Genomic DNA, 25,870 nt, shown 5'->3' on the forward strand with positions numbered 1-25,870 from the left:
GATCAGCCTCTTTCTGTTTTTCTGTTGCTCTTAAGAACATAAAGAATTGACCAGTTTGTTTGAGTTTGGCAAGAGTCAGTAATTCAATAACATGCCATATAATGATGAATATGCCAGAGTCAGAAATCAATGACAGAGAGTGTAAAACTTTAAAAAGTTGGTGAATTATTTAGGTGTCTCTCTTAACTGAGCATTTTTTTCTAAGCTTGTTCTTGGGTAGCCAAGTGTGTTTGGAGAGCTGGCTATTTTTTTTCTCAGTCTCTGCATTTATTTCTCGATTTGCCTGAAAGTCCAGTTAGCTGCAGCTAAGGGCACAGGCAGGAGATTTAACACAGATGAGTCAGAAAGGTTTAACAAGTTACCACAAATCTCCTCAGCTGACACCATCCTCCATCACAGGTTGGGCTTTTTCCTCCCTCAAAGTCAAGGCAAAAGGCATGAGCCTCAACCTCATTCATTATTGCTTAAGCTCAGACACAGAGGTCTTGAGGCAATCTCCAAGCACAGCCACATGCAGATACAGTGGCTCAGTTAATACATAATAGCTTTAAAGAGCTTCTGGAATTCAATTCTATGGCCCTACTTCAACACAGACTGCCATTGTTCTTCAGTAATTTAGCTCTTCATAGCCACTCTGCTGGCTTTCATCTTGCCTTTGATGAGGCAAAGGCAATGTGAAACTGTCACTGACAGCAGTATTGTTCTAGGGTATGCTCCTTTCTCACCCTGTACAGAAGAAGGCAGAAGAGAAGCAGCCCCACTATAAGTAATTGGAGCTAAATTAGATACAGTTACACTGACATAATGCTTTGTGCCTGTTATTTTATCCCTCATTTCTTCCTAACCTCTCTTGCTACAAGCAAGTTTTGCCCAGTCTAAGCAGCTTTCCTGCTAGTAAATGTGTTGGCACAATTTTTAAACTATTTCTGCATCACAAACACCAGCTTGGACTGGTACTAGTTAATAGAACTTACAATCAGCCTTCCTAAAGAGCTCAGATCATAATGGCTCATGTAACTGTGTGCTTTTGAAAGCTGGACTGCATTAAGGTGCCTAAATGGGCTCAGGGTTTGAAACAAATCTAATTTATAGTGAAGGTGCTTCAGCAAGAATAGAGATCCTGTGTCTTTCATGAAGGAAGAGGAATGAAGGGCAGGGAGGAAAAAGGAAGGTGAGATTGCCCTCTTTCCCCTATGTGTCTGTTTATATATCCTCTAAGGAGGTGGAGAGCAGAGCAGAGCAGTCTGATTTGGCAGGAAGCAGCTGATCCAAGATGAGGCAGTTTACATTATCTCCTATTTGGAATTCCTGTCCTTCCCTCAGACATATCCCTTTCTACTACTGTAGAATAGGTACCTGCTCAGAGATCTGCCTCAGTCCCTAAACAGGAGATGGAACAAGCCTTTGTGAAACGGTGCAAAACAAAACTAGAAGGGCTGATTTAATTTCTCCCACCCGTTTTGACTTGAGGGGCTGTAAAGCACTGCAGAAGATTCTTTGTGAAATAAGGTGCTTTCCTATATTGTATTTATCCTGTTAACCTTTTAATCCCACCAACTTTACATGCAGCAGATTTATTGCCACCATTTTGGTTGTGATCTTGCAAAAGGACCCAGTTCATCTACGGCTTGGTCCTGTCAGTGCTGTCTGTTGCTGTAGTAACACAGTAGTGCTATACACCTTCAGGAATCAGTGCTGCAGAACTGCTGACTTTTCTAATAAGGAAAAAAAAAAAAAGGGAAGATAAAATACCCTTTGATTACATCTATCATTCTTTGCATTGCAGTCCTGTAACAATGGAACTTTAATGTTCCCTCTGAAATAAAAAGAAAAAAAGAGAAAACGGGACTTTCTCCATTGTGTGAGGTTGAAGGAAGGTCTCAACTTTAAATCCCGGTGACATGGACGTATACTGCTGGGCTCAGTTTCATGTTGGTACAATCACAAAAAATTGAAATGAAGTCCACAGAGTTATGCTGACATAAAATCCTCTGAGCAAGGCTAGAATCAAACACCTAACTTCTGTAAAGTTGCACTGGCTGCTATTCCTGTGGGCTAACCTGAAGACATATTCTGGCCCACCCTGACACAGGAACTCTCTACCTCTGCAATGGCTCCCATGCTTGGTGGTGGATAAAAACTTCTGCTTGCAGCAGGAGCCTTGTTAACCAAGAACATCTTCCTTTCATTCCTGCTTTCGTTTCCCACTGCATACACTGGAAAACTGGGATAATCCAGAAGATACCTATTCCTGAACCATGCAAATTCAAATAGAAAATTGAAGTAGTAACTGAAGTATTTGCTGCAGTGTGATTTTCTGCTTCCTTTGTCCCACTGAACACACCAGCAGGGTTGAAATTGTACTTGTATGCACAAGTTGTGTCTGTGCCTGGACAAACACATGCTAGTACAGGCAGCAAGATCAGACTGAGCAGTAGATGCTGCAGAAATTATAATTCCTTTCCACATTTATCCTTACACAGGTATAGGTAAATTAGGAAAATTAATGCTCTCTAGACATACTCAATAATGGCAATATGCTGGTGAATAAAATTCAATAGACAATTATTGAATTTTATCTGGGATAAAAAGCTTAGAAGAAGTGACTCTCTCTTACAGTAACATTTCATATGATGCAAATACTGTTATTTTAATGAAAGCCTTGGGCTTTGCAGTCTGAGTCATGTACTTGGGGTACTTGAAATGGACACCACTGTAGCAACAGAAAAAAATGACTGGACAGTATTAATGGGTTCCTTGTTGGCATTGCTTTTTTATGGGCCTTTTGTGTAAATTTTGCCAGATTACTATAAAACTCCAATTAGAATGATTTACCAACCTAATGCTCAATTATTTGAAACCTGTTTACATAATATGAGACTGAAAGATGATTATGACTTACCCCAAAATTGATTATCACTTCATTGTTCTTTCCCAGCATTAGAAGAAAATCAAAGCAAAAAAAAAAACAAACCCAAAAAGCCAAACATAAGGGAAAAGCATATGCAGTGACATAAGCAATTCTCTGATTCCAGAAATTCCTGGTGGATGATAGTGGGAGTACTAAGGAAACGTGGTTGTTCAGTGAAGGAGCTCCAGCTGACAGTGCTCAACACGCATCTGAAAGAAGTGAATGAATCAGATTCAAGTGGAGCCCTGGGATCACCCTGTAGTGGAGAGTGAACACACCCCACAAAAATGAAATTGCTGGTGCTCTGCCATTGCCTCCAGAGGTGCTGTGTCTTTCTCCCTGCTGCAGAATCCAGAGCTGTGAGCAACGCTGGGCTGTCCATCCTGCACTGAGCTCCGGGCCACCCTCAATCCCAGGCTGTCTTAGCCCCCTGCCTGGCAGTCAGACCATACACAACATTGCAGAGATTTTTAAAACAGTTTTGAGAACCGAACTGCCCTGTTTGTACAGTCCCCATTTTGTTAGTCTGCATTATTTATGGCTGCAACTTCAGGGCTTTCACATCTCACCAATCTGCCAAACTAAAAGGAAATTATGAAAGGCCACTGAGGACTGCAAAAGTAAGTTATGTATCCACACTAGCCTATTGTTCCTCTTAAGAAGTCAGATTTGTTTAAGGGTGATTGGATTGGCTTTTCTTTATTCAGCATTCAGGATGTTTGTTCAGGGATGTAGCCTCCCTCTCAATCTGCTTTCTGTAGCACTTTCTAATATACTGATTTATTTTAGGTGCTATGGACTCCCAGAGGGAAGAAAAAGAAGAAATCCCTCCTCCCACTGAAATGAATGGGAATTTTGCCTCAAAAATTATGTATTAGTGCCAAGTTCTGCTTTTGAGCCAGGGGCTTTGCTACAGTGCAGCAGTGTCTGTGCAGTGGGTCGCAGGGATCAGTAATCACTGAAAGTTTTCAGTGGGGAACAGAAGAGCATAAGATGCAAAGATGTGCTCACATGCAGGTGTGGCAAAGCTGCCCCCCAGAAAGGCACCAGATTATTGTCACAACTTTCCTCACAAGCACTGAAACCTTCACCCAGGATATGTGGTAACTGGCACCAAGAATTAGATGAACAACAATTCAAGTTTATTTCTGAAGTCTCTGAAATTCTAAATTGGCTTAGATGATAGCAAAATCTCAATATGTCTAAAAACGATCGATTCATATTCCTGCTGCTGAATTGAACTGTTCTCAAATTAAACTGAACTGTTCCTGGAAAAAAACTTCTGTTAACAGAGACTGTTCCTTTCTATAATTATCAATCAACTTTTGGAAAAACTTAATAATAAAAATAGACTTCTCAAGATGCTTTTAAGAACTTAGACAAAACTTATAAGCAGCTACTTACACACAAATATGGTCATTTACAAGAACTCAGTTTTGAAAATCTTCTAGCACCAGTCTATATTGTCAGTCTTTGATGCCTAACACTTAGAAATCTAAAAGAATTAATGATGACTATTCAGAATACTTGTATAAAATGTTCATAATAATATGCAGTGTGCCAGGGGGAAGTGTAATCACTCTGTAGTTAAAAGCAGCAATGAAGTCTCAGTCTTAATGGAAATGGCAGCTTTACTGTCTACATCAGTTACAAGAAAAGATCCCAAAATGTAGCCCAATCTCTTGTGGTTTCCCATGATATTTTTAACACTGACTACATTGGCAAACGTATTGCAATTAATTCCCATACAGGAATGAATTTATTTTGGTGAGAACTGTGTTAGAGAAGACTGTCAAAACTCTGTTTAAAAGCAGACCTGTCTTGAAAAATCTGGATGTAGAGTTTCCAAAAGGCTGGATTTGTTCGGGGTGGTTCCTCCTCTGAGCAGTGGCTGAATCCATTTCTGCCCCAGCCCTTTCTCCCAGTTCACCCACTCCAGGAGCTCCAGGTTTGCTTCCACAATACTTCTCCAAGTTACAATTGCACAAAACCTGATCTCAGTGTTGGTGACGTGGCTCTCTCAGACAGTGCCCACCTAAAAACACTTCCATATTTTTCTCAACCCATTCAAAGGAAACAGACCTTTTAAAATGTGATTCCTTTAGCTATGAAGAAAAGGATTGAGGGGGTGCTATGTAGCAGTGTGGTGGTTAAAGAGGAAGATGAGGGCCAGAATTAAGACTCTGAGTCTTGTGAAAATACAGGGGAGGCTTTTATGTCTAACAGCAATTGTCATTTGGGCCTGGGTACTAAAAATACCCCACTTTTCTTTTCTTGCAGTGAGTTGTTACAAGCTCACTGGAATATACCAATGCACAAAGGATGTTTCCAACACCAAAGTTTTATTTAAGATCAGGCATACATTTCTGAAGTAACTCAGCTGTTCCCACTCCCTACAACTAACTTCACAGAGCCCTTTGCACGAAGGACTGGACACTTTGCAGATTAAATGAACTGCATGAACAAACCTAACCTCTAATTGGCACTCAGTCTGTGTGAGCAGACTACAACTGGTTCAAAGAAAATCCTGAAATATAACATGGACATCAGGTCCACCACATCAGCTACCATGACCTACAAATTTATTCTTACTGGGGTGTGCTTGCTAGTGCAGATGTACTCTAATCTATGAGTCAAATCCAGCAACCCATACTTAGACAAAGCTCTTAAAATAGATGAGACACTGCTGTAGGTGATGACTGTTGTGCTTGTAATATCAACATTTTGAAAGACTTCCCTAAAAAGAGCCTGAAGACAGGTATAAATGAGCTTCCAAACAAATTTAGCCTTAAGGAAAACTGAGCACAAACTTGCCTTTCCCAAGCACCATCCAGCAACACACCAAGACTTAAATTAATTACCTGAAATTCCTCTGCTTGTTATATGGAGATTTGCTGGTAAGCATGAGACGAGCCCTGCTTGGTTTTTGGGGTTTTTTTTTCTTCATTTCTCTCACTGGATGATATTCTTTTCCTACTCCCTGGACCTGCCCACAAACCAAATAAAAGTCACTAAATATCCATCTCTGTATTGGTTGCCAGCAATCCTGAATCTAAAAGAAAATCTTTGTAGAACCAGCTCAGATGTAGAATGAAGGGCCTGGTGACTCCAGCGAGCTCTGTGCCTGCTAGCAGGACAACCCTTCTGCCAGGTGGGCTGATGTAACAAACCTGACTACACCTGCAAAGGTGTAATCAGCAAGGAATTAAACCACCTGAAAGGCTGATTAGAAAACAGTGGCAGATAGGGTAAGATTTCCCAGGGGTTTGTGTCTGCATTATCATTTTCTTAAGATTTTTACATCTTCTGCTGAAACTCATCTCTGTCTCTCTGGTTTAATGAAGTCTGTTGCTGGATCTCATCCTGAGTCAGTTTTCTGGTCCAAACCTTTGAGACCTGGTGTGCTAGAAAGTTAGGGGTCCCATATGGTTGTGGGGTGAGTTTAATGCCTGTGGGAGGTTTTCTCTGCCTGGCTTCCTTCCCCACATACAGGAGGCCTGAGCTTCTCTCTGGTGTGAAGCACAGGCATGAAAGTGCTAAAGGAACACTCAAGTAACTCCTAATGAAATTCCTGAACTCTCTACACCACCACCTTTTTGAGAAACATTTTTTTTTCCTTCGAGGCAATTGGTTGCTAAGGAAAACCTGTGCCTTCTCTAGCTCTGCCAAGCCACCAGCCCTGGGGCAGGTTGCCCAAGCAGTCCTGGTTGTGAGAGACCCTCAGGGCTGAATTTCCCCCCCTTTCTGTAGCCACACCAGCACCTGCAGCTCTCGTGCCCTGCCCTCCTCACACCTGCCCATCCTGAGGGGGGCCCGAGGCCAAGGCAATCCTGAACAGAGTGGAGGTCTCTCCCCTGGACCTGCAGCCACGGGTTCTCTTTAAGATGACGCTGGCTGTGGTGGGACGTGTTCTGGGAGCTGCTCAGTGTGGTCCGCTGAGCAAGCTGCTGTACGATTCCTAGAAAATGTATCTCAGCTTCAAAGGGAAAAGGGAGGTTTTCTGGAAACAGCTGATCAGCTGCCGTGCAGCAGGCAGTTGTGTGAAGCCTGCCCAGCTCCCCAGCTTGAAGGACAGTAGTCCTGAACAGCAGTCTGGCTGCTGGTCCTGGAAAAGCCAAAGTAGCCCCACAGCCTGTGCCTCTGTTCTCTCAGCTGCATCCCAAACTGGGACTATAATAGAAGTATTTTGCTGTTTATCATCCAATAAATGCTTACTGGCTTGTAGTTGGACTCACTCATAAGAGTCCAGACAGTGTGCCAACAGTTATTTTTAGCTGCCCAAATTCCATTTCCCTGTGTTGTTTGCTGCAACCAGACTGACACATTCCCAATTTGATAGCCTTGCTGTTGGTCCCTGTGCTTGCTGATAAACGAGCTCATGCCTTTATTGTTTACCAAAAGGATGTTTTTGAGGATTACTGACCTGGATTTCTAAATCTCTCAAGTGTATGCCAGCATGAAATTACTGTTCTTAAAGGCAATTTACTCACTGAAAATCCCACGTCCTTTGAAATAACTCTACCCCTTATGTCACCTTTTTTCTTCTTTTAAAAACCCTCAGTTTTTTAAAGATTGTCTACCACAGCCAAGTCCAACTGGAGGAGCAATGGACATTTCATATGGAAACCTGTTTGTTCTGAACACAGTGGTCTAAAACTTCCTCGTGAAGGGAAGCAGAGGCATAGAATCTGATCTCTCTGCTGACCAGGGAAGTGATCCAAGGGAATGGCATGGAGGGGTGTCAGGGGAGGTTTAGGTTGGATATCAGGAAAAGGTTTTTCACCCAGAGGGTGGCTGGGCACTGGAATAAGCTCCCCAGGGCAGTGCTCACAGCACCAAGCCTGGCAGTTCAAGAAGTGTTTGGACAACACTCTCAGGCACATGGAGTGACTCTTGCAGTGTCCTGTGCAGGGCTGGGAGTTGGACTCAAAGATCCTGATGGGTCCATTCCAGCTCAGCATATTCTGTAGTTCTGTGAAATGAAGATATTTGTGCAGCAGCGAGTGACTGAAAGACAAAAAGCAAGGGGCCAGACTTTCTTTTACAGAAGTTAGAGTTGAAGTCTGTCAAAGACCTTCAGTAGGAAGAAACCTCCAAAGTAAGTGGGGTAAGGACTGGTTGGGTTCTGGCCCTGTGTCTGACAAAACTGAGCTCATCTGTATCTTTTCTGGAATTTCTAGTTCAAGGCTTAACCTGTGGGGGATGCTTCTGGTTTCATGAAGAGTAGTGACCAACCAAATCAGCTGCAGTCCATCCAGATGAATCAGAGGCTGGCAGGCAAGCAGTTTTATCGTTCCCAAGCATTTATCAATTTATAAATTAAATAAAATGCATTGTGGATTTCTCTTCATCCCCACTCCCATGAGAGCCAGAAACATTTTAACATTGAAATATTTGCAGACTTTAAAAAAGTGGGGGCTTTAAAATGAACCAAATAGCCTGCATTCCAAATAAAATTATACTGACAAGAGTGCCTGACCCTGCAAAATAGTTCTAAGCACCTCTAAGCAGGCCTGTACTGAACTTAAAAGCAAATTTTTATAATCAAAATGAAAATCAGATCCAGAACCCCAATTTAAAACTGTTTCATTGAACTATAAAGAAGTCACACAGGAGGAATTAACAAACACAGTTGCCATTTACAGCCTATGTGAGCTTTAGTTCCCTTATTCTAAGTCACATTTGGGGGCACTGTTTAGATTTTTCTCTTTTTTCATCATCTTGTGAAGGCTTTTCAGCTGCTTGACCACAGTGATAATTGATGATGGAGGCCACCACTTATTGTGGCCAGATAATGATGAATGATGCAAGTAGCGAGAGGCCATTAGGATTTTGGTAAAAGGGAGTGCACAGTATAAATGTAAATTAAAAAAAAAAAAGGAACAAATACATTGTAGAATTTAAAATAATTAAATGCCAGTTGGTTTTGGTTTTGGTTGGGGGTTTTCTTTGTAGTAGTAGTAGTAGAACAAAAATCACTACTGTTATAGCGCCTTCAAATGTGTATAAAGCATTTTCCTAAATGGAATATTCAGTATTTAAGTACACTCACAAGACCTAATCTCAGTATAAAGCAGTTTAGAACTTTCAAAGTGTTTTATACCAATGGAAGATAGGGACTGTTTTTCTCCAGATATTCCTGAGCTTAAATTATCTAAAATACTTCAGTCTATACGTAATTAAGCAGATGAATAAATCTCACTGAAGTCTAAAAGCTGCTGATGTGATTTAAGATGATACAAAATTAAATTCTATTTGGAGCTTAGATCCAAAAGCTTAACTCCATCCCCATTCAGCAGTACATTTAGGCAAGTTTAGACACTTGCTTAAATCAATAGGATTAGATGTTTGCTTGAAGTTGCCCATGAATTTAAATGCCATGCTAGGGAGGAAAGCACTTATGTAATGGATTAGCTCCGGTTGAAATTTTTTAATTATTATTTAGAAATGTTTTTAAGGACCTGAAATACATTCATTTTCCCATTATTTTTTAAATCATCTTCTAGACAAGAGAAAATGTTTTCACTTTTAACAAATGTTTTAACTTTTCATCCCATTACCTTACCCTCCCCTCCACATTATTTCCACTAAGAAATCAAAAAATGGCAAAAAGGAGAGTTCTTTTTTTCATACAGATGGGGAAGAGAACACTGACTTTTAATTTTTTGATTTAAAAAATACTAGAAAATTTCAAACTCAGCAAGTCTATCCAAAACCAATTCATTATGTCATTAATACTTTTCTAACTGGGCCAGTTGAACCCAAGACTTCAAGGTTTTCACTGAAGTGTATAAAGAGCTCTGAGGTTACTTTTTCCTGACATGAATGTCTGTAACTTCATACCAATTTACCAATTTTTTTCACAGCCTCAAGATGAACAGGTACTCACAATCTAAGAGCAAGACAAGAAACAAGCCAGCATTTGTATTAAGAAACATTTTTATTAACAAAACAGTAAATTCCACTTGCTTAGCATTTCCAATAATGAATAAATTGGCCTTGCAACAAATAAAAAAATTGTAAATATCTATCACAGAAAGCACTATAAGGTTAGGGGCATTGGGCCTCTCTTTGATGTCTTAGGGTTGAAAGTTTCACACGTTATTTAGTGTTTTGTTAAAAAAGGCAACACAATACAGTCATAGAAATGAAGCCATCTCAGTCAAACAAATTAGGTTATTATAGAGAAAGGATCCAATTTTATGTTAGGTAGTTGGTTTATGTCTGTTTGTTTATTGTTGCTGCTGCTTTTAAATAAAAAAAAATTTAAATCCACTTGCTGGCATTTCTGATACATCCATCTTTTTTTTTTTTTTTGTTAAATTATGAAATTAAAGAGGAAAAAGGAGAACCTTCAGAAACAGTGTTAAAATTGTGTTTTCTTATTTTAATAGTAGCAGATTTCTTTTTTTTTTTTCCTTGATGTATGGATTTAGTTAAAGACTGATCTACCAAACTGCCTGGAAGTTGGCCTGACAACGCTATTTCATTAATGCAATCAATACCAAGCAGAAAAGACCATTTCATCTCACCCAAATCATATTCTGTCATGTCCAGTCTCCTGTCAACAGATTATTCTTGTTCTTCTACGTATCTTCAAGCACTGAAATCTGAACACCACCTGGCTTTCAACTTCTTTCCCCCCTCCAGCTGAAGTCTCTTGCTTCCAGCAATGACCTCCAGTCACCCTTGCCCCTGCCATTCCCTGAGTACAGCTGTCTTGTAAAGGTGGGAGAAATGATGAGTGCCACAGGCGAACAACAGTCTAAGAAATTAACATCAGATGGATTTTGTGGTTTTTGTGAGGTTTTTTCCTTCATTTTTTGCGTAAATGCTAATGAAAATAAAAAGTCATTTTACAAAAGCAACATGGCACACCTTGATGTGGTTGGCAAACTTCAAGAGAGGTGTTTTCATGTCAGCTACATGTATTTTTAAAGTGCTCTGACTCCCAGATAGATAGCTGTACCAGTTCCCAACTTTTTTTTCATCAGCTACAGTGAGTAACACACAACAAAATGTTTTGTGTCTGCTGTTTAAAGCTAATTTTAAATTTCTCCTTCTTGTCTGTAAATTGTGAATATCTATATCCCTCCCAGGAGGCCTTCTGATGATTTGGTTGATTTCTATTGAACTACCCTCTTTCTGTCTAATGTATTCCCTTTGAACTTCTGTGTAAATAAAATGTTATGATTTATTGCTGTGAAACTAATGAAATATTACTAGAAAAAAATTTCCAAACTTAACGTGTAAATTACAGCATTACATTTCATGTGTTTAACTAAAATGCATTAATGTTTTATATATGCAAGATAAGCTGTGCCACTTTAAAACATAATGAACTTATATCTGTCTGGTTATGATGTCTTGCAATACTACACAATCAACTTAGCTAAAAATACTTTTTCATATGTCAAAATGCCCACCATTGAAAAATACTATCGTGCACCTCAAGAGTATTTCCTTTTTGGAGAAAGGGATAAATTCTGCAATAGAATCAGCCTGGATAACTACAATGGGTATTTTTAGATCTTTTACCACCCAGTGCTGTAGTAGCTGTTCTTCATTATGAATGCCAGATAAACACTATATGATACTTCCTAAGATTCTCAAGAAACTCATCATTCTCGTAATTTCTAAGAACAAGGTTTCTGTGAGGCAAACCATGCTCTCCAATAGTGAAGCTTTGACTGGAAGCCAAAGGCCAGTTTAAGTCACTAAATATTTAGCTAATTAATGAATGTATATTCTAGGAAAATTGGCCATTCTGATCAACTTCATTGATGCATATCAGGAGCAAGAGATGGGGAGAGGAGGGAGTAGACAAATTACAGTTGAGATATATTTTTGCTTTCTAGTCCACTTCTTTCATACAAACTACTGAAACTTAATTGCAACATAATAGAGCTGTACAGGTAAGAAAAAAATTAGCTGACTCTTATATACATTCATACACATCCCCCTTTGTATAACCACTACACTGTAAATTAAAAATAAAAAAAAAAAAAAAAAAAGGGGAAAAAGTCTGGGACAATTTATAATGGCTGCAAAAAAACTGAAGAATGTCTGTTGCTCCAGATGTCATAAAACTCTCTATACCTAGCAACACTTATAACATTGAGTTTACCAAAAATGGCTGAAGAGCAGATATAGTTTGCATTTTCTATACAACAGGCTATAAAACATCACTTATCACAGTCCAGAAAGCACATATAGATGTGTTTTTATATAAACATATGTAATAACATATTAAGCGTGCATGAAAATTTCCCAATGATTGCATCTATGCCCTCTTGTTTTTCTTTTTTTTTTTTCTTTTTTTTTTTTTAATATTTTTGTGGAAATGTGCCTTATATTCCAGATTTTTGTTTTTGTTTTTGAAAATAAGGCCTCCATACTATTTTCCTCACAACCAGAAAGGGGCTTTTTGAAAGTATTTCTACATAAGTCTTCAGAAAAGCCAGCACTTTTTTTCAAAATGCAAGTTTCCAATCACTGCTTCACTGCACCAGACGGCAAACTCTTTATGTTTGCTTGTTGAGTCACCATATATAATGACAGTCTTCTCTGACAATAAGACTAACTTACTTCTCAAGAAAGCGCTAGCACTTTGGCTAAATCCAGAATCATAGGTAGCTTCTTTTTTCTTTTTTTTTTCCTGTTTTGTTTTTTTTTAATTTGATTTTTTTTTCATATTGTGCCTCGATGTTGTAGCAATACTCCTTGCTTTATGAGTGCGTGGTGTCATCATTGTCTTTCAGAAACGTTCCAGCAACATAAAGACAGGCAGAGTAAATGAAAACACTGTGGATGTTAGGGAATTTATCAGCTCCTGTTTCTGAAAAACAAGAGCATGAAATGCTTGTTTTTAAAAACAGTCTTTCCTTTCTGATTGCATTCCCTGTCTTTTCTGTTTGTTTTTGAATGTGCTTCATAAAAAGTAAAGTAAATAAGTTTGTATTATGTCTCAGATAAAATGAAGACTATTTCTATACAAGCGTTCTTTTAGATGTTGAGATCAGACATAGTACTCCTTATCCTTATTTTTCTTGTTTTTGTTGGAACTTTTAGCGCTGTTGGGCTGTTTCTCCTTGATCACAGCCCCGTTGGATTGTGCTGAGTTACTGATGTAGTTTCGACTCTCATCCACGTGGTAGGACCCTTCGTCTCGATTCCTGTACTTGTACATGGCATACAGGAGGATGAGGATGCACAGCGCCGCCGCCGCCACGATCCCGACCACCATGCCCGTCGTGCTGCTGGATTCACGGATCACCTCGGACGAGCCGGGGTACTCCCTTCCTCCTCCTGCCCTGGTGGGGTTTGCTGTGGGTAGATAATGAAAGAAAGGAGAGGTTATCCTTGAGTTTGCACAGGGAGCAGTCAGTCATGTCTGCTGCTACGGCCAGCTTTTATACTTTTCAGATTCTGTGCTGCTTTAGTGTGTAAGTCTAGGCTTCATATGTGGGGAGAGTAAGCTGTCTCCACAGAGTAGGGAGACCAAACAATTCCTTCTCTAGCTACGGATGTCCTCTACCCAAGGACAGCCGATCCAGATCTCAGGCCCAAGAACATTAACAGTGCTGGGCCAAAGAGAGAAAAACAAGGATGGGACTTCATGGGCTGGAGCTGTAATTGGAGAATTAGCTCTAATATGCTAATGCACCAGAACTTATAAAAGTGTGAGACCCCATGACTGGTGGTCCTTTTTTTTTTCTTTTGGCCATTTTGGGTTGTGCTGCCCAAGGTGGATCTACTGAGGCCTCTTAATAAATCCCTGCTCTATTCTTTAGCTCCATCTAGTCTCTGTTCTAGGTCAGCCTTCACAAAGCATCAGTGGCCCCCCTCTACCAGTCCAAAACCAGTTGCAGCCCATGCCTTTTTCAGGCTTTTAAACAAGGAAAAGGACAGCAAAGAACGTCTCTTTCTAGCCTTCAAATCTGTCCCAGTGTGTTGTTAAGCAAATAATGTGAAATAACTGGTGTGCCACAATTTAAATACAGGGACATGAACATCTCAGAGGAAAGGACTTCCCTCTCCCTCTCCTTCTGTAAGGAACAAAAAGTGACACCATAGAATTTATTGAGAAGTCAGTGATGATAAGGCAGAATGGAGGAAAAAAAAATAAAATGGCTGAAAGCAGCCAAGAAACTCACTACAAATAAGGTATCCTCAGCTCTCCTGTACACTTCCCTCACCAATATTCTCACTTTCTCCTTTCCTTCTAATATTTTCTTTTATTTTTTAAAATTAATTATATTTACTCTTAGCGCATTTAGAGGGCTATCCAAACCTACCTCCTATTTTCTACTTCAGAGTCCTCCTTCAATGTGGCTACACTTCAGAGCACTTTTTCACTCAACTTCTCCCATTCCCTCTTTTCATCATTGATGCCATTATCAGATGTTCCTTCAAGGATAGCTTTATGCCCCAAGAAAACCTCTCAAATTGCACACAGCAAGGACTCAGCCTCCTGAGAACCCACCTCAGAGGCCAGACTCTGGTCTTTTCAGCTGTGATATGAATAGAACTGACCTATGTCTTCACACTGGAAAATCTTCTTGATACAAACTATTGCATTGTCTGGCATATTGTGTCCCCTTGCACAGCCATGAGGAATGAAACCCTAATTCCATGAGGAATTTATAGTTTAAACGCTCTCAGCACACACAGTGCTTTTGTGTTTCCCATGATCTCCTTTCTTTGTTGAATTTCCAGCAGGAGGGGAGGCAGATCTTTGGATAGAATCAATTAAAGTGGTGATAGCTGAGATGGATCCTCTCTACCCTAACAAGTGTCATGGACAAAAATGAAGTTATCTGGGTTTATGCAGTATTCCTCTGATGATACCAGCATTTCCAAACTTCTGGGAGGCTGTGTGTCCTCAGCACTGCCACCTTTGGCTGAGCTCAGGAGAGCCAGGCTGGCTTAGAGAAACTGCATTTATGCATCATTATGGATGGCTAAAAATTCAACCAGTAAAATATAGATGCTAACCAAAAGCACTAAATGCTAGCTTTACAGTATATTCATGATGCTAACTTTATCAGGGCGTGCCTACAGGTAGCATTGTGCTGAGGTGTGTTAGAAAAGCATCCTGCTCAAAGTCCACAAAAGCACACTGTGCTCCATAGTCACTTCTTTAGGCACTGTAAAGGCATAATAGGACAATGAAGATTTTAAGAATGCTAAATTAAAGATAATGCTAGTCAAAATAGCAACACTGGGCAAAAAATTGCAATAAGTTTGGACAACCGGTATTGAAAGCAGCCACCAGCTACAGACATCTACAATTGGCCTATGAATAATAAAAGGTAGCAAAAAAGCCACAACTCCCCAAAAGAATAAGTTCCTTCTCCACTCTGGTATTACTCATCATTTGCTTATTGGTGATTTGTGTTCTTACTGCTGAAACACCTCCTCCTGGCAGTTATTTCAAACATGTTTAAAGAAGCTGACATTTTGTTCAGCTGAAAGAACAGAGGCAAAACTGTAAAATTCAAAAAAAAACCCATATCAAATAGTTTTTTAACTTTTTGTACCCTTCTGAAAGTTCTTACTTGTTATGAGTAGGTGCAGTTGTTACTTTCTATGGTGACACAAGAGATCTTGAAGGTTTTTGTCATTTCAGGGCAGATGCCACCCTACTAAGAAAGGTGCCCTGTTCCAAAGTAGTCAGTGACTGGTTCAGATCCTGTTAGTTCATTGTAGCTACTGTAGAAAATGGAAATTCTTTTACACCTAGGGTGTCATTTACTGTTTTACTAGAGACAATGCATTGTGTGCAGAACAAAGACTGAGCATTTCCATAGTGAGTGAAAATGAGACAGAGTCTTATCTTACTGTATGTGATTTCAGGAAATTAATTTCTGTCTGAGAAATAATAGAAGCCCCTGAATACACTGTCAATACCTGATGGATTAACAGCTGCTCTTTCTCTTTAAGATACATACATTTGGGCCAAATACTGTCAACTAACTTTACAATTAATGCCTACTAAATGACAGTTAACAGCTTGCTCATTCTAATATTGCAACCTAAAAGAAATATCTATGGTATATTTTTCAATGTTACCTAAATTCCTGCCTCTCACCTGATGGCTTCCTTTTATTTTAAGAATGTTTTCACAATTATATCATTTAACCCATCTGTCTGAGAAATATTCAACCACTACATTGATGTTATTCAAACATATAACATTTCAAAGCATCTGTTGTTGCATTTGTTTGTACTTCTGGAAAAGGAGCAATTCAGCAAGGAAAAGGACTTGCTATTTTTGTTCCATTTACATTAAAATATGTTTTTAACCTAGCAGGGCCTCTCCAGACAAATGAGGGAAATAGAAAAGTTTTACAAAGTATATAGGTTTGTCAGTGAGCCTGCTAGATAGGAACAGCTAATGGGTTACACACCAAAGCAAGAGTCCTATTCTGAGACACAGGGAGGAAAGGGCCACTGGAAAAAAGCCAGCCTTAATTTCTTCTGAAGTCCATATAAATAAATAAATCCACATCCATGACATTGCAGAAACAGCTGCCTTCTATTTAAGCAGTACCTTTGACTAAGAATGGAGTCAATTCCAAGGGGAATTTACCTATATTTTCCCCCTGCAAGACAGGAACTATTGCAAGGAATGGCAGATGATCTCAGTGGAGAGCAAACGAAGATTATAAATTTACAGAAATTGCGCTTTTTGCTTCCCACCTCTTTGGGAAACATTGGATGCAGTTTTCTTCCCAGCATCTTGGTATCTGAACCAGGCAGAGTCATTGGCTCCTGTTACAGCAGCAGAGGTGTGTCTGCAGGTAACCTTGTCTCTTACTCAGCTGCAGCCACTCTTAGTGTCTGCAGCATGAAAACGATATTAACTTCATCCTAGACATCTTTCTGTAAATGAGAACTGAAATACCTTACTGGAGGATGTTAAGATTAAATGACATAAAATATTACTCTGATTTTTAAGAGTAAAGGGTTGTATCAAAAATACACCCAAAACCCAAACCCTGAAACTATCTATTTATTAAAACAATAAATTGAGGTTGGTTTCATTAGGAACAAGACAAAATCATAAAGGCACTAAATATGCTCAAACCTTGCCAATAACAGTGAGAGGAAATGATTGTCATCTTGTGGTGCAAGGATTCCTTCTTAAAACAACTTCTCTGATGCACAGCTCTTCCTCTCAACAGCACACAGTCAGTGTTTTTGTACTGCCTCAAAGACCAGCTTAGAAAAAACTGAGTTCTAAAAGCCTCTTCTACCACTTATGAAAAACTTTGCATGAAATAATAGCAATTGAGCACAGTTTTACATTGTGTAATAATGGATTAGAAAGTTATTATTCTTGACTGTATTTCTAAGTGGTTTAAGATTTAGAGGGGGAAAAAAATCTAACTATTTTCAGTGCCCAGTTTTCATTAATAGTGCGAAAAGAAAATTGGAATTGCAGGTTCCCGTGGTGTTTGCGAATTGAAATTAGCAGACTGAAAAACAAAACAAAACAAAAAAAGACAAAAGGATGCCAAAGCCTGTTTTCTTTACATTTATGCCTTCCCACAAACTGTGAATAGGAAATTACTCACAAGACAGAAATGTTTAACTACTGCATTTGCAATGAGGCATGAAGGCAATTATTTACGGGACACATATTAATTTTCACCGTGTGTGCTATCATTGTAGACCTGTTTGTGGTCGATTTTCTGCAGCATTGTTGGAATCTGGTGAACTGGTTTCTGAGCTCGCTGCAATTTCAGCACCTCTTTACAGCGAATACCTCTGAAAAACAAACCTCAGCACTTCCTCTGCAGAGCTGGGAGAGATGCAGCCCAGCTTCAAAACCAGCATGAGAGTCTGCTGTAGACTTGTGTTTAAAGGAAAATTTTTAAGGTATCTCTCCTATTCTTTGGTGTGCAAACCCAGGATATAACGTGTTAAGATACCTCTAAAGTGACATCAACTAACTTAGCTTGTTATAAAAATAGTCTAGCAGTAGAACAGCATCCACAGCTAAAAAGGATTGCTTTGCTAAGAAGCTAAACATTCTCTCTGCACTGAGCAGAGTGCTTATTTCCAAGTCTAATGATTTGCCATATATTGACTTCGAATCATTTACAAATCCTACCAGCTCCTTAGGACTGCAGGTTTTGCAAGTAACTTCTTTTTCCCCTGTGGCCGAGAGGTGGAAGGTTGTTTTCTCAACCTTTTAAAATGTCATCACAAGTCTAAAGGGAGGTAGGATAGTTGGTTGTGCAGTGCCAGCTGAGGGAGCATACCAAATCAATGGGGTTTAGGAGTTACCATGTTTTGCAGTGCTGAGGGGAATATTTCACAGTTTTGTAAGAAGCTTTTGTGAAAATATTTTCCACAAAGCTAGATTTCATTTTAGCCAAAATAGAGAATGTAAAGCAATATATCACCTGATGTTTTTAGCAGCCTTCATCCTTGTGGTTTTACCCTTTTCGTTAGTATATTTTAACATATCAGTTGCATTGCTTCTCTTTTAGTATTCCTTCTCTCCAAACAAGGATTCTTTCTCCTTTTACCAGTTCAGGCATCCTACCTCTCCCTACTTCTGTATTTGTCATTCAGCTTTGGATCTCTCCTTACTTATTTTCTATGTGAAGTTATTTTCCTGGTTTTGTGCGTATTCTGAGAACTCTTTGGTAATTTGGTACTTTGTTTCAGAAGTTTTGACTGACTGGCAGAGTCAGTAGTTAGTCTATTTTTTAAATTGAAATATTCCTAAGTTGTGGGGGGGCGGGAGGGGCAAAAGCTTTTGCAATTAAGATAACAAAAGGAAGACAAAACAGAAATATTACAGTACTGACAGCATGTTTTCAAGCTAGAGCTAAGCTGCTGCAATTGTGGGACACCAGTTCAGACAGCTAAACTGGGATCATTTGCTCACTGCGTTGCTGCTCCTGCTCCCTGAAGACTCAGTGTTAAAGCAGGAAAAGAGCAGGGGCACTGGAAACATAAGTTTTTGGTGGCAGCTAACAGTAAGATTGGCTGCATTGAACCAAAACTGTGACATTTGGGCTCCACCGACTTCAGGAAAAGTTTTGCTATGAGCTTTGCCAGATCAAGGTTTCATTGCTTGCTATTTTTAACATTGTCATCTCATTTTAAAAAAGGCAAAAAATCCCAAACCTCCTTATCTAGGAACCAGTTTTCAGCAGAATACCAAAATGTAGTTGTAAAGCGTGGGGAATCTGCTGGCTTGGCCTGCAGAGCGTGGAATGATTCTTGCTCATTAAATGAGCTGGAGGTGCAGACACCCACATTCATCTCACAGCTGTGGGTGATTCCCTGATTTTCCTCCTTCACTAAGCAGCTACTACATGAAGAGATAAATGTTTATGCCACAAACATTATATATATATATATATATATGGCTTGAATGTTGAAACAGAAAGCACAGCATTCAATTTGCTCCAAACGCTGTCATCAAGTCAGACCCATTACTGACAAAGTTGATAATATGCCTGGGAGAAGAAGGGGCCAGGCTTTCAAGATGTCCAGAACATACTTGCACACATGCTGGGGGTGCAGCTGCTATAAATACTGAACTACTCCTGCTACCCAAAGGCTCAAATTCAACAGCTACACTTGTTCAGCCTGAATCCTATTACTGCCTAAACCATACATGCTTCTCTTGGAGTGGGAAGAAAAAGACAAGTGGAATTCAGGATGGATATAAATTACATTTGATTTAATTAATGTTCTTCTTCTCCTGATAAAATTATTAAAATTAATAAGACTGCCCTGTTTTTCTTTGCTTTTCTCATCATAGTCTATAAAACAATTCTGGTGTCTCTGATGCTGGCACACTCAAAAAGTTTGAGATATCTATAAAGCTTTGTTTCATTTCAGAATATAATTCTTGTGTTCTCACAAGAACACAAGAATCATATTTCATCTTTCATTTGGCCCTTTTCTGAAACTTTTTAAAGGGTACATTCACAACATATGATGTATTCTAGATCTGAAGCTACTGTTCAAGCCAGTTCACATTTAAACCATCAAAGTCCCAGATCTAGACCATAGCCCTTAACCTCAGGAGAAGGGCTGGTTTTGAAACCTATATAGAATAGCATGTCAACACAGCAGAGGAAGGTTTCATTCAGTTCTTTATATAGTCAGAAGGAGATAGCCTAAGGTTAGACTATTTCAGGTTACCTGCACCCTCATTATAGGTAACTTTTGCCTTGAATTTTTCCTGCTTCCATTTATGAGCAACATCCTTGGAGAATACCTAGTTCTCAATCTTGTCAGCATTCTCCTGCCACTTTGCAGGCTGTCAAATTACACGACTCACACACTACAATACCCCAGTGCTTCTGCACAGGTTTAAATCAGCTGCGAGCAAGGGGTTGAAAATTAGTAGCAGCATCCTTAGTACTTGGTGGGCAACAGCTAATGGGTGTTCACACTCCACTGGCTGCTGGAAAAGACCAGCAAGAAGTTTACAAATTGTTCTTGTTTCCCTTGTCTGGCAGAGGGGTCAGCAAACCAGTTCACTGCCAGCAGCCTGGTATGATGGTTACTGGTTTGAGAACCTGCTGCTGGCAGGCACCAACTGCTCTAGAGCACCGTATTAATTTAATTTATCAGGTATTGGAAATTTCCTATAGAATTTGAAAGACCTGGTTTAACATCTTATTGCTCAAGTTTGGTCCGAGAAAGCCTTGGCATAGAAACTGAGCAATACGATGCTAATTCAGGCCAGTATTTCGGCTATAAACCTTCTCCTACCTTTGCAAAATATGGTCTTTCTTCTACCTTTTTCATGAAAACAAGGATGAAAAATAGTACTGTGGAAAAGTGAGTTTCCTTCACAAAAAGAAGAGATTCAATGCATATGCATCACAAAGCTACAGGAAACAGTTTCAGTATCGTGTCCACAGTCTGCAAGAAAATACATGCACTTTTGTGTAGCAAATCAAACCAGAATGAAGTGTAGCTCAAGGAAAACAATGAGGTTGCATCAATCAAGGCACCAGTAACACATAGACTAATTTCAAACAAACTAGAACTCATTTATTTATTCAACAGTCTATGTGCACTCTTGATCCTAAGTTTAAACTTGATTTAAAAGACAAATATTTAGGATTATACACTTTAATTTGGGATTTTTAAAGCAGATTGACATGAAAATTAATGGAACTCGTTCCAGATTCAATCATCTCTCTACTTCATCCTTGTGTAAGTAAATCCTCTGTCTTTCGAAAATTCCTTATTGAATTAGAAAAAAGAGTCTCAGGCAAGTCAATAAATTACTTGCCTATTCCTGAAAACCTCCATTTTACAATTACTATCTTACTTTTTTTCTGCATTTTTCATCCAGAGTATGAAGTTCACCTGTGGAAAATGTTTTTTGAAAGCCCACATCTGGCTTTATTTCATTGTTTTCAGTAAATATAATGTGTATTACAGGCTGCTTTCCATTTCAGTGATTCTTTCGTTCCAGATTAAAAAGATCTACACTTTTTTTAAAAATGGTGGAAATTTCTCATGGTGGAGGTTGTCAAACACACATCTTTATTTCTGTGGCTAACAACAAAGAATAACAAAATATTTAGAACCTATTTTCATTTACTAATGATACATGTACAGCCACTGGAGCTTAAGGTGTTTTATTACTGAAAATCTGGAATACCAGGCTTGAAAACCATGTCTGCTTCATTGAAGAGAGCGTGGACATAGATCTAATTTCATTTTTTTTCCTTTCTGACAAAACAACTGCATTCACAGACAATTACTTTTTAAGGTCTATGCAATACCTTTTCTGTATGACAGGTTCTTTTTTTGAGAATATAAAAAAGAATAGGTCAAGAAACTGCTCATATACAAGCAAAATTTTTCTAGGGCAAATCAGGAAAGTAAGTCCCCAGTTAACGGAATTACAGGATGTGATATTCACAGACATTTCACTGAAATATCCAGGGAATTTCCAAGCACTGAAAAATCTAAGGAATTCCACTGAAGTCAGTGGATTTGTGAATGAGTGATGGAGGGCCTGGTTTGCTTCTCTATGTACACAGTCCTGGTACCACAGCAGCATCCTCTGCCACAGCTTTGTCTGTAAATGCCTTCAGAACTGACTCACTAGCTGTCTTTTGCATCTTTACAGGAAAGAAAAATAACAGACCCCTCTTTCTTTGGACTCTCCTTGAGGCACATGGAGCAATGTACCCATTTTTCTTGAATTACGGTTCATGAAGAGTACATTTCTTGAAACTACTCAAAACGTTGCCACTCTGTTGTCTGTTCTGTGGAGATGGCCAACCCCAAACCACCAAACATGTAACAGCAGGACTAACAACTCCCACTCAGTAAATTTCTCTGCACAAAAGTTGCCTTTTCGTGTTGTCTGTGTATGTCTGGAGCAAGAAATCAAGATTCGTGCTTCCACACAAATAATAACCCCAGTGTTTGCACCTGAACGTTTGCTAGCTGAGATTAAACCACAGCAGCCATTCTTATTTAAATGTTCTATATTTTATAGACGTGAGAAGACCCAGCTTTAGCAGGGACATGCATGGAATGTGAATGCACCCTCAAAGTTCACACCCAAGGAAAACTGTCCATCATTTACGCACCGGCGGAGAGGCTCTTGCACGAGTTAAGGGAGAGCCTCGTGTGGTTTACAGCAGTCTGATGGCAATATTTCTTACCACAGAGCACGCTGAGCTGCTGGTATTGCACTGCCAGAAAACCACTGTGTGCAGGAAAAAAAAGCCAGATCCCCTATATCCATCTATATTCTTCTGTCTGACGCTAGGAATGTATGAAAATCCCGAGGACTGGCTAGGAACCTCCAGCTCTGCTCAGTATTCCCAAGTTTCAATGGCATGGCTGGCCAAGAGTAGAGGTTGGCCTTGGCACAATGGATCAATCATGATTTTTATCCTCACTTTTTTAGATAATTTGGAAAAAAAAAAAAACCTTCTTTTTGATCAAATTCAAATTAGAAATGCCAATTTGTAATTCACTGTGACAGGCACTAGGACCTCAGCCTGTTGACAAAGAAGTAGTTCAGTTAACAATAAAATAATTTGGGAAAATGCAGCGTTTACTTTCTGTTCCTATGGAGAAGGCTTTATGATTTATTAAAGAAAAAATTAAATAACGTTAAAAAGTATTTTATCTTCAGTTGAAGGAAGATTAACCTATATCTTAATCTCCTCAGTTCTTTTATGCATAGCCATGGTAAGTGTTAACACTTGGAAAGTTTGTAAATAAAGCATAGTTTTAACACTGCAGTAGCTTATTCAGAGATGACTGTGTATCACAGCTAAACATTTTAAAAGTCTAATTCAAGACAACCCAGTGATCTTTCTGGCACTGGGAATGCATATAGAACTACAGGATAATTGGACTGAGGCACAAATATTCCCTTTATGTCTCAAGCCATAATGAACACAGTAACCCTATGAACTAACTGTAATTTTATTTTTCTTTGTTTCAGCTTCTTGCACAATGAATTCCATGAAGAGCATTAAACAGGGCACTTGCAGTGATGTATAAATTACAGGAGTCACTTCACCTCCTACTGCAATGTTATCTTGCTGCCAGATGCACCAGGAATACAGTGCAGTAATTCGTGACAGGAAAAGAAAGCAAAACTTCTAGTAACGAGCATAAAACACTCACGATTTGTATTTCACAGCTCTGCCTGTTAGAAAAACAGGTATCAATGCTGGGACCAAACCTAAACCATCACAATGTGGCTGAGCGTACAGGGTTCTGAGCCACCTCATCTGTCCAGCATGTTGTCACAGAGAAGAGGACATGCATGTGTAGGAAGAAGTTTGCAGGTAAAGCCCCACACTGCTCTTCTCACAGGACTAAGCCTTCCCCAAAGCAGTGACTGCTCTCTAAGAGTCATCTTCAGCAGTGGCTTGTTCACTCTCTAGGCTGAACTGGTGCTTTGGAGATTTCTGGCTGTCACCAGTTTTCTGCAATGCAATTAGTCTGGCCAACATGCGGGAAAAATTAAAAACATGCTCAAAGATCAGTCCAGAAGCATCTATCCTATTAACCACTCTTACTAAATAATATAGGGAAATAAATGATTTCATTTATCTCTCTCAACTAAGAATTAGGGCTGAGAAAGCCAGCCAGTGCTACCAGCTGTTATACCTGACTGAACTCTGTCCAGATTATTCTTTTTACCCACAGAATGGTAAAGGACAAGATCTGCCACCAATCAAACATTGCCCTGGGAAGTGGAAGCGAAAACCTGCCAAATCAAGAGATGAAGGAGTATTTTCTTTAGCTGGAACATGTGGAGTTCCACTGGTTGAAAGAACCTTGTTTGAACCTGAAGAAAAACCCCTCTTTCACTTTGAAGGCTACCTTAATTTCCAAGACCAGTGAATATACTGCCTTTAAGACTACCAAAACCTCTACTTATCCCATTTCAGCTGGGGCTCTCAGGAGAAGTTTTCAGCCTAATTCCGAGCTTAAACCTCTGTTGCGTCACAAATTTGAGAAAGATATAAAATTCATTTGCAGAAAAAGAACTGTTTGTGTGTTTGTCTAAAACTGTAAGACTTTTTTTTCCTGGTTGAGAGTTCCCTGCCATTAAACTCAGTCATTTCACTTCATTTGACCCAGCTCAGACCTCTCTGCCTTTTGGAACTTTTCAATAGCTACAGAAGTGGTTAGATAATAGCTAACAAATAAAATACCAGCCCAGAGTAACTGGAACAAATAAGCTGTGTGGCACAAATGCTCACTGAAACTCAGCAGAAATCAGAGCTCTCTACAGAGCTCAGCAATGGCTGGAACAGCAGTCCTGATGTGAAGAATGGCAATTTGTCCACCTGCAGTTTTATTACTCCTCATGTAAAATCAGTAAATTGTCCCAGGTTCTTTATTTTTTTTTATAGGTTACCACTAAAATCTTTTGTAATTTGTCTACAAAATGAAGAGGTTTTATTATTTTCTCCATAACATGAAGTTGATGACATATAAGCTATTTTAAAAAATTATTATTATCCTCATCCTCAATCTTCATGTTGTTATTGGTATTTAGGGGAAGGTGGCGAGACTGTGAAAGCAATACTTGTTGCCTTACTACACAAAACATAATGCAAAAAAAAATATGTTGACTAAGTTTTGCATGCTAATAAATTTGTTATGACTTCATCCAATTATGGCACATTTAGCAGTTTGTATACCACAATGAAATCTGCAATTATAATTTTTGTGACTTTATGTTCCAGACAAGATGATGGGATTGCTGCTCAGCAGCTCCTAATCGGGTTTACATTTTTATATCCTATATGAAATTTGTGGCAAATTGCATCTTTCCATTTATTATTTAGCAGACAGGTGCACAGAAAGCAAAGCTGGTGGTGGCAGAGTGGGACTTGTTAGCCACTACAAACTGCAACATATTTGTACTATGAAAAAAAACCCCTATTTTACGCATAAATCTCACTAATTAGTAAAATCTGGATAAGCAGTATTTTCTATGAGATATAGGCATACCATATTCAAACAGCTTGTTGAATAAGCTCTCATTTGGAGCTGAGAACGCTGATTAGAAATAGGCATATTATGGCCAGTCATCACAGAAATATTGAGTTATGGCTCTGTTAATAAAACTGCAGGGGCTTCGGCCATCCCTTGGTTGAATTCTTGGTAGAAAAGTGTTGGCCACACAGCACTGAGCACATCATCTCTTGCCGTGATGTGGATCCTTTGCTGAAGGATGCCAGACTACAGCCTCTGAAGTGAAAACATAAAACTGCCCTAAGCATCCCATGTTCAGCCTCCTAGAATTACTTTTTAGGATAGATAAGTTTCACCCACATTAGTCAGGACATTAAGGAGTAGCTGTGGAGAAGCCAGTCTGTGTTTTGAAAAGGGTTAAGGAGGAAAAAGCTGAACTGAACCATGGGGATATTTTAAGTGGAGGGACATATCCTTCTGTATCTCCAATTCTAA

At 39.2% G+C, this 25,870-nt stretch overlaps 1 protein-coding gene across 39 annotated transcripts in view; it reads right to left on the reverse strand.

Moving 5' to 3' along the window:
• Positions 1–10,312: 10,312 nt before the first annotated feature.
• The window catches only part of NRXN1 (neurexin 1), a 674,512-nt gene continuing 658,954 nt past the window's right edge, over positions 10,313–25,870 (reverse strand). For all 39 annotated transcript variants that reach the window (XM_068186598.1, XM_068186597.1, XM_068186587.1 and 36 more), the window contains one exon: positions 10,313–13,237. In XM_068186598.1, the coding sequence (XP_068042699.1) occupies positions 12,930–13,237 (308 nt within the window). In that variant the 3' untranslated portion in view covers positions 10,313–12,929. The remainder of the gene's footprint in view (positions 13,238–25,870) is intronic.

Source organism: Anomalospiza imberbis, chromosome 3 (assembly GCF_031753505.1).
Source record: "Anomalospiza imberbis isolate Cuckoo-Finch-1a 21T00152 chromosome 3, ASM3175350v1, whole genome shotgun sequence".
NCBI classification, from domain to species: domain Eukaryota; kingdom Metazoa; phylum Chordata; class Aves; order Passeriformes; family Viduidae; genus Anomalospiza; species Anomalospiza imberbis.